Below are 14020 nucleotides of genomic sequence, written 5' to 3' on the forward strand. Positions count from 1 at the left end.
GGGCCCAGCTGCTCTGAAGGCTGCAGCCCTCATGGCTACGGCATGCTTTTGAAACTCATCCCCACCAGATCTGCAGTTAATGAAAATATTTGCTTTGCTTGATATAAACAAACTTTATGGGTAGAATTTGTAATTAGGAAATCTTGTAATTTAAATCTTCTACCCTTCAAATTTCTCTGGTACTATATTGAAGAGTTAGGTATTTATGTCAACAAACCTTTTCTGAGGGATGAGCTTTCTTTTGAAATTTCTGGTGGTGTTTTATTTATCTCTTCTTTTTGTGTTCCTATCCAAATTAAGTTGCTTGAAGTCTGTTTTTTTTTTTTTTAAACATATAGGTCAGAAATCCTTGTTAGTGGGTGGCCTGGTGGTCTGTCAGGCCACCTCACAGTCACAACACAGTTCTGTGACAAGTGATCTAAAGAGAGTCACAGAGCATCTCTCTTCTAACATAAGTGTCACCTCTTCAAGTCCCTCAGGTCTTGTGTGGGTATCCCTGGGGGCCTTGGCCTGAGCCCTTTCCAAGTTCTCTATATCCTTGTGCTGCTTTGTTGGTGTCCATGAATCAGGTGACCCAACTCTGTTCTTATAGGCGTGGCACCTGCTGGCATTCATCACTAGAGTGTCGGTGGTGGTAGGGACTGATCATGAGAACTCTGTACTGGATCAGAGAAAACAAGACTCTACTTTTGTGGGTCTCTTCAGAGCATTGGGCATTCAGTCCTGTGGGAGCTGGCATTAGGGTGACAGCCCCAGCTCCACCTTGGGACCAGTTTCATTGCCAAAGAGGAGGCAATAATGAAGTTTCATGCACTGGCTAATGGCCTCAGGAGGTGCAGTCTGTAAGATTCCAGGGCGGCTCCTGTGATCCTGGGGTTGGTGACAGTGGCACCTCACAGTGCCATCTAGGGAAGCAGTGTTTGAGGGCTGTTGCTGTCCACATGGACCATAGGAGCCAGGAGGGTATGGTGATTTCTGCCTGGTTTCCTGTCTTGGGGACAGAACTCTTAGGCATTTGCCATGAACGATGTCCTTGTTTTTGTAACTTTAGTGAAGATTTTCTGGTAATTTTGCTTTTTCCTTCAAGTGGCAGTCAGGTGAGCAATTTGTGATAAATCTTTAGTTTATCAGGTTTCTCAGAACCCCTCGGAGCATGGCTGGCCCAGCTGAGACTATACTTACCTTTCTGACTTTGCTGACTTGTCCATTTCAGAGCTCCTGGCTTTTCTGTTCGCAGCTCTGCTGGTTTTGAGTAGCCTTTGTAAGAGGCATGAACACAAATCCTGGTCTGTGGTGGAGTGACTCTCCTTCCCCATGGCTCCTAATATGAAACAAAAGGGCACAGTGATGGTATTTGAAACTTGATAGGTTTGGTCACATCCCTTTTTGAGCCTTATGCACAAAGATCTGGAAAAATTGAGTTCCCACATGGCTAGACAACTTTCATTTTTCTTTTTTTTCAAATCTTGATTTTTTTATTCCCCCCAGAGTCGGGAGGCATGGCAAGGACCAGTTGGTTGGCATTTAGCAGAGTCTGGTTTTGCTTCTGGGAAACTTTTTGATTCTACTGCCTATACTTTAGAGCTTGAAGGTGCTTTTTAATTTGCACGATGATGATTTGCCTTCTCTCTCTGCACTTCCTCAGGTGTTTCTTAGTACATATTAAGTGAGAATGTGATAGAGGCAGCAGCTGTAGGAGGGAAGCACAGTATCTGAGTACTTGAGGACTGGCTGTATGTTTTTTTTTTTTTTTTTTTGAGAGAATGGTTCCTGCCAATATACTCCCTTCTTCATATATTTCCTACATTGTAATTGCATCCTGTATATTTTGGAGGATCTGCTATAACCTTGTTTGTTCCCAAGGCTGTTTAAGGGCTAAGGACCAAGGAAACCTGCCTTGTATGTGAGCCATAGTTCTAGTCCTGTGATGGGGTAGGGGCTGGTTGAGGTTTGAGAGGATGGACCTCAGGTTTGGGGGCATGTGGAACAGATGGGATGGGTGAGCAACGGGGTGGGGCTCGGAAGGATTGTGGAAACAGCCAAGACCTTCCTTGGAAGTTCCTTATTGGAAAGGAGCATCTGGAAGCCTGGGAGTTCTGGAGCAGCTCTTGCATTGGACTCTGTCCCAGTGATACTCACAGAAAGCTGGTCACCTTGCCCTCTTCTTAGCTGACATCAGAGCTGCTTATGGATCCTTCATTCTATATCTAATCCTGGACCCATTGTTAGGAAGCAACTAGACCAGTAGGGTAAGGATAGAAAGGGATCAGAGGCAGAGTTCATTGATGCTTGAGTGGTAAAACTTAAGTTATCTCCCAGAGGGCAAGAAGTTTTAAGAGTGATGGGGAAAGTCATTTAAAAGAAAGTCAAGATGTATGGGCATGATACGTTAAGGTATATGGGCATTCTATTTTAAGAATGTAGTTTTTAGGAATTAAATTCACCTCAACTTGTAATGAATGCTGTAACCTAAGATATTCTCTCTCCATTCCAGGAGGTGACTTCAGTCAAGAGACTTCTCCAGTCCCACCCCCTGGTCATGGTGTCGACGCTCCTGTGAGCCTAGCAGAGGACACCTATCGGGTGAGCTTGGCCAAAGGTGTCTCAATGTCTCTGCCTTCATCACCCTTGCTGCCTCGACAGTCTCACTTGGTGCAATCAAGATCAAACAAAAAATCCCCAGGTAAACAAGCAACAGAGTGGCATCCAAACAAGCTGTCTTGATTGCATAAGTAATAAAACGGGATCAAAGTCAAGCACACTGAATGCCTGCAGGAAATCTTCTGGGAGAATTTTTTTTTCTTCTTTGTTACAGTAACTTTTGGAAGAAGGGAAAAAAGCCTACCCCCTCCCCTTTTGTTTTAAAGTATGGTTTTAATAGACTTGTCTCTTTAGTTCAACCTCCAGGTAAAGTGTTCAGACTGGCCAGGCTGGATTTTAAAAGATTCAGGATCAGTATAGATGTTAAGCATAGGTTCTGTTGGTTTCTTGAGACTGAATCAAGGAACTCTGTGGACTGTATGGTACATTTGAAGGTTACAGATCTAGGGAAGTGCCGTAGGACAAGCTACCAGGCCTTATGTACTGATGTGTTTTACTTGATTACATCATCCCAAAGTGGAACAGATATAAAATTTAATTGTTTGTGAAAACTCAGACTTGTAAAGGGGGCAGGGGCTTGGGACTCATGGATGACTTGTATAAGGTATCTGGGCTCCCCTCACCGTTATCAACTTCTTACACTTAATGTTAACCCCAACCGCCCTAAAAAACCACAGGTATTTAACTTTGAGAGATTGTGATTCAGATGTGAGGAAATTCTTTCACAGATGCTCATACCAGAACCCTAACAGTTCTTTGATATTTTCAGATTTGCTGAGTATTTGTTTACAAAAGGCAGGATAATTTGGGACCTTGCTGATGCTGCACAAGCACAAAAATTCTTCTTAGTTACACACAAACATATTCAGAATTCATCTAAAATGTGCTCTGGGTCTCTGAAATTAACTAGTTATCTGGTTTTTTTTTCTGGTTTCCCAAATGTTTGTATTACTTAAGATGACATATGCATTATTTCTGAATTATTTAGTGGGTATTTGATTAGGAGACCAACACTCAAGGGTTTGAATGTTAGAAATGGTGCTCTGAATTTGGTGAGTGTCCAGAAATCTTTTATTGTTCTAGAATTTTCTTATTTTGGACAGCATTGTTTACAATCCAGTCATTAGCTGGAACTTGGAAACCTTTTTGGTATGAAGTGATTTCCTGTGCCAAGGAATTTGACCTGTTTATCAGTATTTGGGGAAATTCCTGAAATGTCCTTGCTTCCCTCTTTGCCCTCCCCACTGCTATATCTCTATGTCAGATGTCTTCTCTTCCTTCAAATCTTATTTCCCACACTGCCTCTTTTGCTAGGTTACCCTGGTCTCAATCGCTCTTTCTTTGTAAAAATTATGTACAGTGTCTTACTTTTGCTTTTTGATCAGCTAAGTTATTTGCCCTTTTTCTCTGAGTTAGGGTATGTATTGACACAAATTCTTTGTTTTATTGAACTTTATTCAGGCTTCTGAACCTTCTCCCAGGCTCATCTGTGCATTCTATTGTAAAATCCAGTTTTAGCAAAGAAACCTGCTAAGTCAGTTTAGCAAACTGACTTACCCACCAATCTGATCAGTTTCCTCACCCTGCACCAGCCCACAGGTGATGCCTAACCACCCTGGCCAGTCTTTAAGCAAGGATCCTGTTAGGTCAGTTGAATGAGAATCCCCCACTTACTCCTAATGTTTGTAACATTCTGTGCTCCAGCCACACGCTGCTCCTTGACTATAAATTCCCACTAAACCATGCTGTATTCAGAGTTGAGCTCAGTCTCTCTCCTCAACTGCAAGATGCCACTGCAGGTGGTCCCAAAACCCAGACCTGAATGAAGTGTGCCTTTCTGTGCTTTCACAAGTATCATTTGATGATTTTTTTTCTTTAACAATATGTGCTTTGTTTATGTGATCCTTGAGGATAGTCAGGATGTCTTATCTCAGTATACCTTATGTATGTAAAATAAAGATAATTCTGAACTCATTTGTATCCTTAAGGGACCTCAGTTGAAGGTAATGCCAAGTACATGTTCCCTCTGATTGTCTGTGCTACTGCAAATGAATTGATGTTGCTTGGGCCTAGGACTAAGGAATACCTAAGAAACTTCAGGGAATACTGTACTTCAGATGTAATTTTATTATTTATAACAAATTCAGTGTCTGTTTTAGTGGGACTTTGGGTAACAAGGAATGGCATGCCTATCCAGAGGGGTTTTGGGCTGTGACCAGGGTAATCCTGATGAGACATGTTTCCTTATATGCCCGGACCAATCAATATTACATATTTTCAGCTTTGAAAAAACATTCTCAAGTTTATCCTCCACAGGAATGAAATTTATTTTTGCTAAATTCTTTGTTTGGCCTTATGAATAGAAGAGAATAGTAATTCTGCAACATTCAACTTTTAATGGATTGCAGAAAATATTCTCCATATTAGATGTTTTTGATCCAAATGAAATAAACAGGTTGTCTCTAACAGAGCAGCTCTTGTGTGCTGCTCAAATTTGTGTAGCAAATTAGTGTCTCACAGTGGTGATTTGGCGTCATTATCTTTGTAATTTTAATTTGAAAAGTTAGGGTCAGAGATGCTTGCTTAAAAATGGCAGTGACTCAGAATACATTAAATGATAAACAGTATTTTTTCCATGGTGTCTAATGCACAGATTTCTGATTAACCCATGTGGTTGGGAAAATAACTGGAGCCCTAATGTTCTACCTGCCTATTAAAAAAATGTTTTTTTAATTGACATATGGCTGTGAATGTTCACTGGGTTAAAAATATCCATCTATTTTAAAAGCTTTCACTGTTGCTGCTAATGATACAGTAAGTACAGTGTATCTGCAGCTCCCAGAAGGTACTGAGCCACTCCCCATCTCCTGTCTCATCCCTCCACTCCAGTGGACTGTGCTCAGACTCAGCTCTGAAATTACCTTGATCACTTTTCTGATTTGTAAGATTAGACCCTTTTCTCATTTAAGATAGAGGCCTTTGGGGGTTGTTGTTTCTTTTCTTTTTTTTAATTTAAATTTTAATTTTTTAAAACAAAACCAAACCTGTTTTACTTGTTTGGATAGAAACTCTTCACTAATTGATGCTAATCAAGAAACTGTTGGAGACGGGAGCAATTATTCTATTCTAGTAAGGGTCAAATGCTATAAAACCCCTCTGAATAAGCCACATAACCTGTATTAATATAAATTTGTATTAACATAATTGGTGATTAGCCTCTGGATGTTGTATTAATGTGGCCCTACATTTTATGTGATGGAGTTCTTACATTCCACCTTAAAATTGAGTTTTTTTAAAAAACCTTTTTGCCACCTTCCTCTATTTATATTTTTTCCACTGTTAGTTAGAAAATTAATATTTTGAGTATTGTTTCAAAGTTTTTGTGCTTTTCTAAATGGGGAAATCTATTTTCTGGTAATGAAAACAAGGACCAGCATCCATTAAAATAGTTCTGTGGCTGTTGTAATCCTTTTTGGATTGAGGACTAATCAATATTTGTAATGTATCCTTTTGTCTTCCAGAGAAAAGTGAAGCCTATTTTCTGTGGTGTATTTATTTGTAATATCATTAGTTATTTCACATTTGCATTCTTTTTCCCAGATCACATTGGCCTATTATGAAACAATCAAGAGAGTCGGGCATTAATGAGACGCAGCCTTTTGAAATACTGTGGGTACAACAGAAAATGGGGACAAATAGGGGATATGGATGGAGCCTCCATAATCTAGAAATCTGAAATGCTCCAAAATCTTGAACTTTTTTTAAAAAAATTTTTTTAGTTGTTGATAGACATTTATTTTATTTTTATGTGATGCTGAGGATCAAACCAGGTGCCTCACACATGCTAGGCAAGCGCTCTACCAATGAGCTACATCCTCAGCCCCCAAATCTTGATCTTTTTGAGCACATACATATCATCTCGGGTGAAAAATTCTGCCCCTAATGTCATGTGATAAGTCACAATCAAAATGCAGGCATGCCAAGAATATTGTATAAAGTTACCTTTAGGCTCTGCATATAAGATGTATATGTAACAAATAAATTTTGTGTTTTAGCCTGGATCCCACCCCCATGATATCTCATTATGTATATGCAAATATTTCCAAATCCAAAACACTTTGGGTCCCAAGTATCTCTAATAAGAGATCCTAACTCTATATTGCTCTTCTGCTTGTACTGGCTGGTGTGGGGAGACTAGAGAGTGTGCTGCCATTTTCACTTTTGCCCAGTTCAGTTCATTTCTGTCTCACAGTTGACACACCCCATGTAGCATGTTTGAAAGCCACTCTTGCTATATCTTTAAGGGAACACTGACAGGTTGTGAGATAGAAGTCATCCTGCCTGATTCTTAGACAGTGAGTTCACGTCTGACAAGGTGCTGCCTCCCCCAGCCCTGCAAGAATATTTCTTATAGAAAATTTGGAAATCTCATTATTGACGTACTGCCAGCATTTTGATATTATTTGATTTTCTAGTCTTTATTTTAAACTGCAACCTAAACCTGAGACCACATAATATAAGGGTTTTATGTTCTGCTTTTTTCCCTTCAGATTGCATCATGAGAAATTTCCAGTTTGTTTGAACAACTTGTTATGTATTGTCTGTGGTTTCAATGTTCTATAATTGATTTTTAAATCGATTTCTAATTGTTGGATGTTTATTTTTCATATTTTAAAAATTGCAACATGTACCAACATGTTAATATCTTCACTATTAAATTTCTGTTATGAATTTTTAATTTTAAATTGTGATCCAATACCTGTAAGATTTATCATCTTAATCAGTGCTCAAGCATACAGTTTAATAGTAAGTACATTTATGTTCTTGTGCAACCTGTCCCCAGAACTCCTGATAGGAATACTTTTGTCTGATAATTTTTCTTTGTACCTTTGATGCCTCTTTAAGGGTGGCAGATTCCCAGCAGTGGAATTATTGAACAAAATGGTTTGCATTTGTGGAGAATCTTGATACATATTGCCCAATTGCTTTCCAGAAAAGCTGTATTGATTTCACATTCTCTCCAGCATTCTTTAAGATTTTTTTTTTTTTTTAAGATAACATCTTCTGGGAACTGTCTAAAATGGATGGTGCTTTGTCCAGCTGGTCTGTGGATTACTGGGGATTTTAAGAGGCTGAGAGGTCATTCTGTATCCCCCCTCTTTTGAACTTCCTGTCTGTCTGCATTTCTCAGACAATTTTCATTTTCTTTCTTTCCAGGATACTGTGTCAGGGGCATTATCACAGTTGAGTCAGATCAAGTTCATGATCAGAAAATACACTCAGCTTGCTTCCAATTGTATCTGTATCTGCAGTGTCTAATGTTGGGTGAGGCTCATAGAGATCATAGTGGATCTAAGCCTGTTGGACTCGGAAGGCCACTAGAACAATTCCCGTCCTGGGGTCTTTGCAGATGTAGTAGCAAAGACTTCATAGTCATTATGGATCTTGTCCGAAATTTGTGTGAGTTATCAGTAGAGCTTAGTTCTCTCTCTCTGTCCCTAGCATGTTCTTCTGTGGTCAGTCTGCACCTATATGTGGTGGACAGGTGAGCTCTAAATGACAAGAGTTTGTGTTCTGGTTTCATGCACAAGGGAGACTGTAGGCTGAAGGTTGTACACATGCATCTAGGAAGGAGGCTGCTTCAGGGTGTGGAGAATGATGTAGGAAGTGCACAGTTCTTCTTGTACAACCATCTAGTTCTTGTCCTTGCTTTCACTTCTGATTTGCTAAGAGCACAGTTGGGATCTGACCTTCAGCAAGAACAGCTCTTCCTGGAAGGTGACTAGGACATTCCTTGTTTTTTCCCTGGAAGCTTGCATGATAGTCTTTGGTGCCCAGCTGTGAAAGTGACACAGCATTTTCTGCTAAAAATGGTTGACTACACATAGAAACTCTGTGTGTGTGTGTGCATGTGCATTCCACTTTGAACCTGAGCAACTTGAGTCTAGTATTCCCCTGCCAACGAGTCCTGGTTCACTTGCATACAATTTGGCTGCACCCTGGAATCACCCCAGGAATTTTAAAGAATACCAATATCTGGGTCCTTCCTTTAGATGTTGTGATATGATGCAATGAGGTATGGCTTGGGAAATAGGATTTCCTATTTTTAGAAAGTTGTCCACGGATTCTAGTATGTAGCAAATTTAAAAACCACTGATAAAGAATGTTATTGCTCATATAGTTTCTCCTCAATGAGAATAGTAAGTATATATGTATATATTTTAATTTTAGAATCATTTCAGGAGGAAATACATTAAAAAACAGACAAAATTTCTGAGTGAGGTGGTTCATGTTTGTAGTCCAATCTTCTTAAGTAGATCACTTGAGCCCAGCAGTTCAAGACCAGCCTGGGCAATATATATGAGGCCCTGTCTCTTTAAAACTGCATGAAATGATACAGTAAATCTTGATTCCTCCTTTACCCCTGCAAAAGCAACCACTTTTAATATTTTCTTGCGGGGCTGGGGATGTGGCTCAAGCGGTAGCGCGCTCGCCTGGCATGCGTGCGGCCCGGGTTCGATCCTCAACACCACATACCAACAAAGATGTTGTGTCCGCCGAGAACTAAAAAATAAATATTAAAAACTCTCTCTCTCTCTCTCCCTCTTTCTCCTTTAAAAAAAATAATATTTTCTTGCCTTCTTTCTATAGTACATAAACAACAATTATTCATTTTCCCATTCTCCCTAGCATTGAACAAATAAGAGGCTCCCAGTTTTCCATTAAAGAACAATGAAAGAGCATTCTTCTGTGTTATTATCTAAAGACATGTGATTCTTTTCATCACATAGACTATAAAAGTAGAATTGCTGGGTCAAAACTTAATTTGGCTAACATTTTCTGTTTTTCTTACTGAATTATCATAGCTTTGTTGATATTTGTTTTAAAGCCATTGGTCAAGTATGCTGCAAAAAAAATTTCCTGTTTCATTATTTCCCACCTAATTAGGTTACAGTGTTTTATGACTCACAGAAGTTTTTCATTTTCTGAAGTTAAATTTATATTTTTTTCCATTACAATTTATCCCATTGCATTTTTAAAAAACAGCTTTATTGAAATATGATTTATATTCCTCATAACTCATCTATTTAAAGTTTATAGTTCAGTGATTTTTAGCGTTTTTATAGGGGTCTGCAACCATTGCCATAGTCTAATTTTAACTGCCCCCCCCCAAAAAAAAAAAAAACTCAACCCTATACTCATTTGAAGTAATTTCTACATTCCTCACTACCCTTCATTTCCCTACCCCTAAGTCCTAAGCTGCTACTTTCCGTCTCTACAGATTTGTCTATTCTGGGCATTTCCTGTAAGTAGAAACATTCTGTGTGTGCTTTTGTGAATATCTTCTTTTACAGAGCATGTTTTCCAGGTTCATCCATGTTGTAGTATGAATTAGTACTTCATTCTGTTTTACTACCAGATAGTATTTTATTGTACGTATTTATATTTTGTTTATCCCTTCTTCAGATGATGGACAATCAGATTATTTATTTTGGGCTGTTACAAATAATGTTACTATGAACATTTGAATATGTATTTTTATATGTACATGTTTCCATTTGTTCTTGGGTACATACCTGGTAATGGAAGCAATGGATCATATGGTAGTTCTGTGTTTAGTGTTTTACCTCTTAAGGTGCTGCCAAGTCATTTTCTAAAATAACTGCAACATTTTACATTTCCCCCAGCCTCATATGCCTTTTTACTATAGCCATCCTGGCGCAGTTTTATTTAATTGTAAGGATTTTTTATATTCTGAATACAACTTCCTAATCAAATATATGATTTGCAAACATTTTCTTCCATTCTGTGGATTCTTTTTCTACTTTCTTGATAGTATTGTTTCAAGTACCAACGTCTTTCCTTGTTATATAGTTCAATTTTGTATTATTTTGCTTGTGTCCTTATGACCTCATGTCTAAGACTATTGCCTAATCCAGTGTCACAAAAGTAAATGCCCACGTTTTCTCCTTAGAGTTCTGTAGTTTTAGCTCTTACGTTTATTATTTTTCAGGTGGATACCAGTTATACCAGAACCATTTCTTGAAAAGACTCTTCTCTTTCATTGCACAATCTTTGATTGACATCATCACTGAGCCCTAAACCAGCCTTATTGCTACTCTTCCACCTCATTCATTCTCTTCCTTATGCCCTGGGTCAGAATTTTCTGCTCAGAGCTGACCCAAGGTGTGGCTTCCACCTTGTTTCATCCATCCTTCCATCTCTCCTTTTCCTGTGTGAGGAATGACCTCCTCTTGTTGCAACACCTGTAGCACCGTGTTTTCTCTTCCCTCTGCACAGCCCTGTATTGCCTTTCTTTGCCTTGACATTCCATGTGCAGATCCTTAGAACAATATTCCTGACTTTGAGTCTTATCTGGAACCCTGAAATAGGATCCAGTCATTCCTTCAGGATCCCACCACTTCCTTTATCCTGGTGATGGGGCATAGACACATAACTGTTAGCATGTATTCTGCACTCGTCAGCTCCATGTGATCAGTTGAAAACACTAATGGATACGTAAGCAATTTAGATTTAATGGTGCCTAGGAACACACCTTTCTCCATACCTGGAGAGTCAGGCACTTTATAATTAAGGTCCGGCTTCCCTCTCAGAGCTTTGCTGTCATCAGGCAGTGAGCAAGGCTAAGTGTGTCTTAAACTGAGCTTGTTGGCAGCTTCTCATCCTTGCTCTCCTCTGCCCCTGCCACACTCGTTTTCTTGGGCTTTTCTCGGTTTTGCTGCCTGTTTTCTGCCGCCTGCAGTTAATGATGACTGGAGGTTTTATCCAGTCAGACTTTACAGCAGTGTCAGCTGCACCCTGTGGTGGTGTCAGATGGCAGCTGGAACAAACCCAGGGCTATGCTCAGAAATGCATGTTTTCCCTCAGAGAAAATAGGTGGGGGCAGGGTCATGGTGGGAGCCTCTTTTTGATCATTTCTGATTCGAAGAGAAACACAGAAGGCACAGAATCCCATGGAGGCCATTATACCTTGTCTCCAACATTAATGAACATCAGATTAATGTAGAAACAGGCAGAAAGAAAAAGAGTGATGGTGTAGTTCGGATCCCCAAGTTTGTTGTGAAACTCTTTGTTGTGTGTATGAGAGAGTCAATAGGAAGAGCTGGCTGCGTTCCAGGCAGAGGGGCAAGAATGTGCAAAGCTGTAGAATGGGGACTTCTAGAAGGAGACTGGTAAGAAGTAGAGCACCTTACCAGAGTCTTCCTGATTCGGGCGTTGAGTGTGGAAACCAGGACGCCTCACCTGGGTAAGGGGCTTATTTAGAGTGGCAAGCAGGGCCACTCGGGGTATACTTTCTCTGAAAGTGTGATACATAATTCTATGATACATAATTTAGGACATACCCTTCCCAGGAAAGGTGATTTTTCTCACCCCTGCCTCCACCAGCAAAGTCGTAGCTGGTGGTCCCAGGTCTTGAGTTCCCAATTTTGAAGAGCCTGAGAGAATTAATTCTCCACCATAAGCCAGGAATCTTGGAGACCCTGGTTTTCCCTGAGAGGGAAGGTCCTGACAGATGCAGTCTGTCTCTCTGCCCATCTTGAACAGGCTGGAATTGTTTCCACCTCCCAGCTTGGTGGGCTGGCGCAGATTGTACTTTCTTATCTGGGAGATGGGTATGGTGCTTCTATTGGGAGTTATGTACTTGACATGTTTGTTACCCCAAAATTTCTGTGTTGAAATCTTTTTTTTTTAAAAGAGAGAGAGAGAAGGAATTTTAATATTTTTTAGTTTTCGGCGGACACAACATCTTTGTATGTGGTGCTGAGGATTGAACCCGGGCCGCACGCATGCCAGGCGAGCGCGCTACCGCTTGAGCCATAGCCCAGCCCTCTGTGTTGAAATCTTAACCCCCAATGCCTGGCATTAGGAGGTGTGGCTTCTGGGAGGTAATTGGATTTAGGTGAGTTTATGAGGGCAGAGACCTCGTAATAGGATTACTGCCATTTTATATGTCGAGAAAGAGACTAGAACTGGTTCCGCCTTAGGATCTTCCCAATGTATCTTCTTCATAAGCCTATCTCCGGACACTGGATGGACCAGGGCCTTGAACTTGACTTCTCAGCCTTCAAACTGTGAGAAATGAATTATGTAAGCCACCTGTTGTGTGGTATTTTTGCTCTAGCATCCTGGACTGACTACAACATAGGGCAAAGCAAAAACTTAAATGAGATGGAGACTGTAGCATGTCGGGCAGTTTCCTTGCAACCATCTGCCTTGGAGCCCATCTTCAGCGTCCTTCATCTGACTTGATGGATTCCCAAAGTATTGGTCTCCTCAACTCTTTATCCTCCAGTGGGATTCCACCCTCAGATCTGTGTTTTCTGGCAAGCATGTGTCATCGTGATGTTCAGCTCCGCCCTCCTGCAAGGCTTTGTTCCCTGTGAATAGGACATGGAAGCAGCATAATGCAGCCCGTTCCACCTCTGACTCTGCCACCAACTTCTCGGCTATTCATCTTCTCTTGGTTGCACATGATTGGCTTGAAGCAATTAAAATGTTGTGTATGTATAATTGCCTGCGGGGGAAGCCACCTCTCAGAACTGGAGATGTGAGTGGAAAGGTCCTAGGAAGCAGTGGTTCTTGGCAGAAAAGAGAAATATAGGTAAAGCAAAAGGGTAGGATGCCTGGTGGCACCCAGCCTCAGTAATCTGTGCAGCTCTTGTGTGCTCTCTGTCAAAATGAGAGACTGTGACTCTTGAAGCTGATGGAGAATAAGTGCTCCAGAGTGGTCCGGGTTCATTCACCAAGCCATAAGAACAAAACTCCAGTAGAAGTTGAGCAGTTCTGTGGTGGTCAGAGCTGTGCATTGAGAGCAGAGACAGAGGTGTTCCTTATGCAGGTCATCAATAAAGCCCAGACTTTAGACCAAAGCCTTTGTGTCAGAAAGCTCTTGAATATCCCTTACGTGAGTCATAAAAGCCATGCACAGACAACACTGTCTCTGGATGGAGCAGCTGGTATTTTTCTGCCATTGAAACAGATTCTATTTTACTTGAATGAGCACTGGATGAGTTAGGTAGCTTGTACATAAGGCTACATGGTATCAGAAGTATGTACCTGCATACCAAAATCCTGTCATGTGAGGGGCCTGTGTGGGTGAGACTGGCATGGGACCAGCAGACGAGATTGCCACAGCTGGCTGGCCACTTTTCCTTCTTCTGTAGAGAAGGTATAGTGGGCTGCAAGAGAGATCGCTGTGTCCAGTCACAACCTCACCATGATGATGGAAGGAGGTGTTTGAGAAGGCAGTAAGCACTAAGAACATATCTGTCTTGGACAGTTTAATGTTTCATAGGAACTCTGGATATACACTGTGATACTGAGGATTTTAGATAGTCGAAAGAAAATATATTGTATGCTGGGAATCTTCTCTTGTGTCAAATCAGAAAACTATTGT

At 40.6% G+C, this 14020-nt stretch overlaps 1 protein-coding gene across 5 annotated transcripts in view; it reads left to right on the forward strand.

The window, feature by feature from the left end:
* TANC1 (tetratricopeptide repeat, ankyrin repeat and coiled-coil containing 1) overlaps positions 1-14020 on the forward strand; it is a 233612-nt gene that overhangs the window by 112601 nt on the left and 106991 nt on the right. For all 5 annotated transcript variants that reach the window (XM_081260654.1, XM_081260655.1, XM_081260656.1 and 2 more), the window contains one exon: positions 2495-2683. In XM_081260654.1, the coding sequence (XP_081116780.1) occupies positions 2495-2683 (189 nt within the window). The remainder of the gene's footprint in view (positions 1-2494; positions 2684-14020) is intronic.

This window comes from Spermophilus citellus, assembly GCF_964194105.1.
Source record: "Spermophilus citellus genome assembly, chromosome: 11".
Taxonomy (NCBI): domain Eukaryota; kingdom Metazoa; phylum Chordata; class Mammalia; order Rodentia; family Sciuridae; genus Spermophilus; species Spermophilus citellus.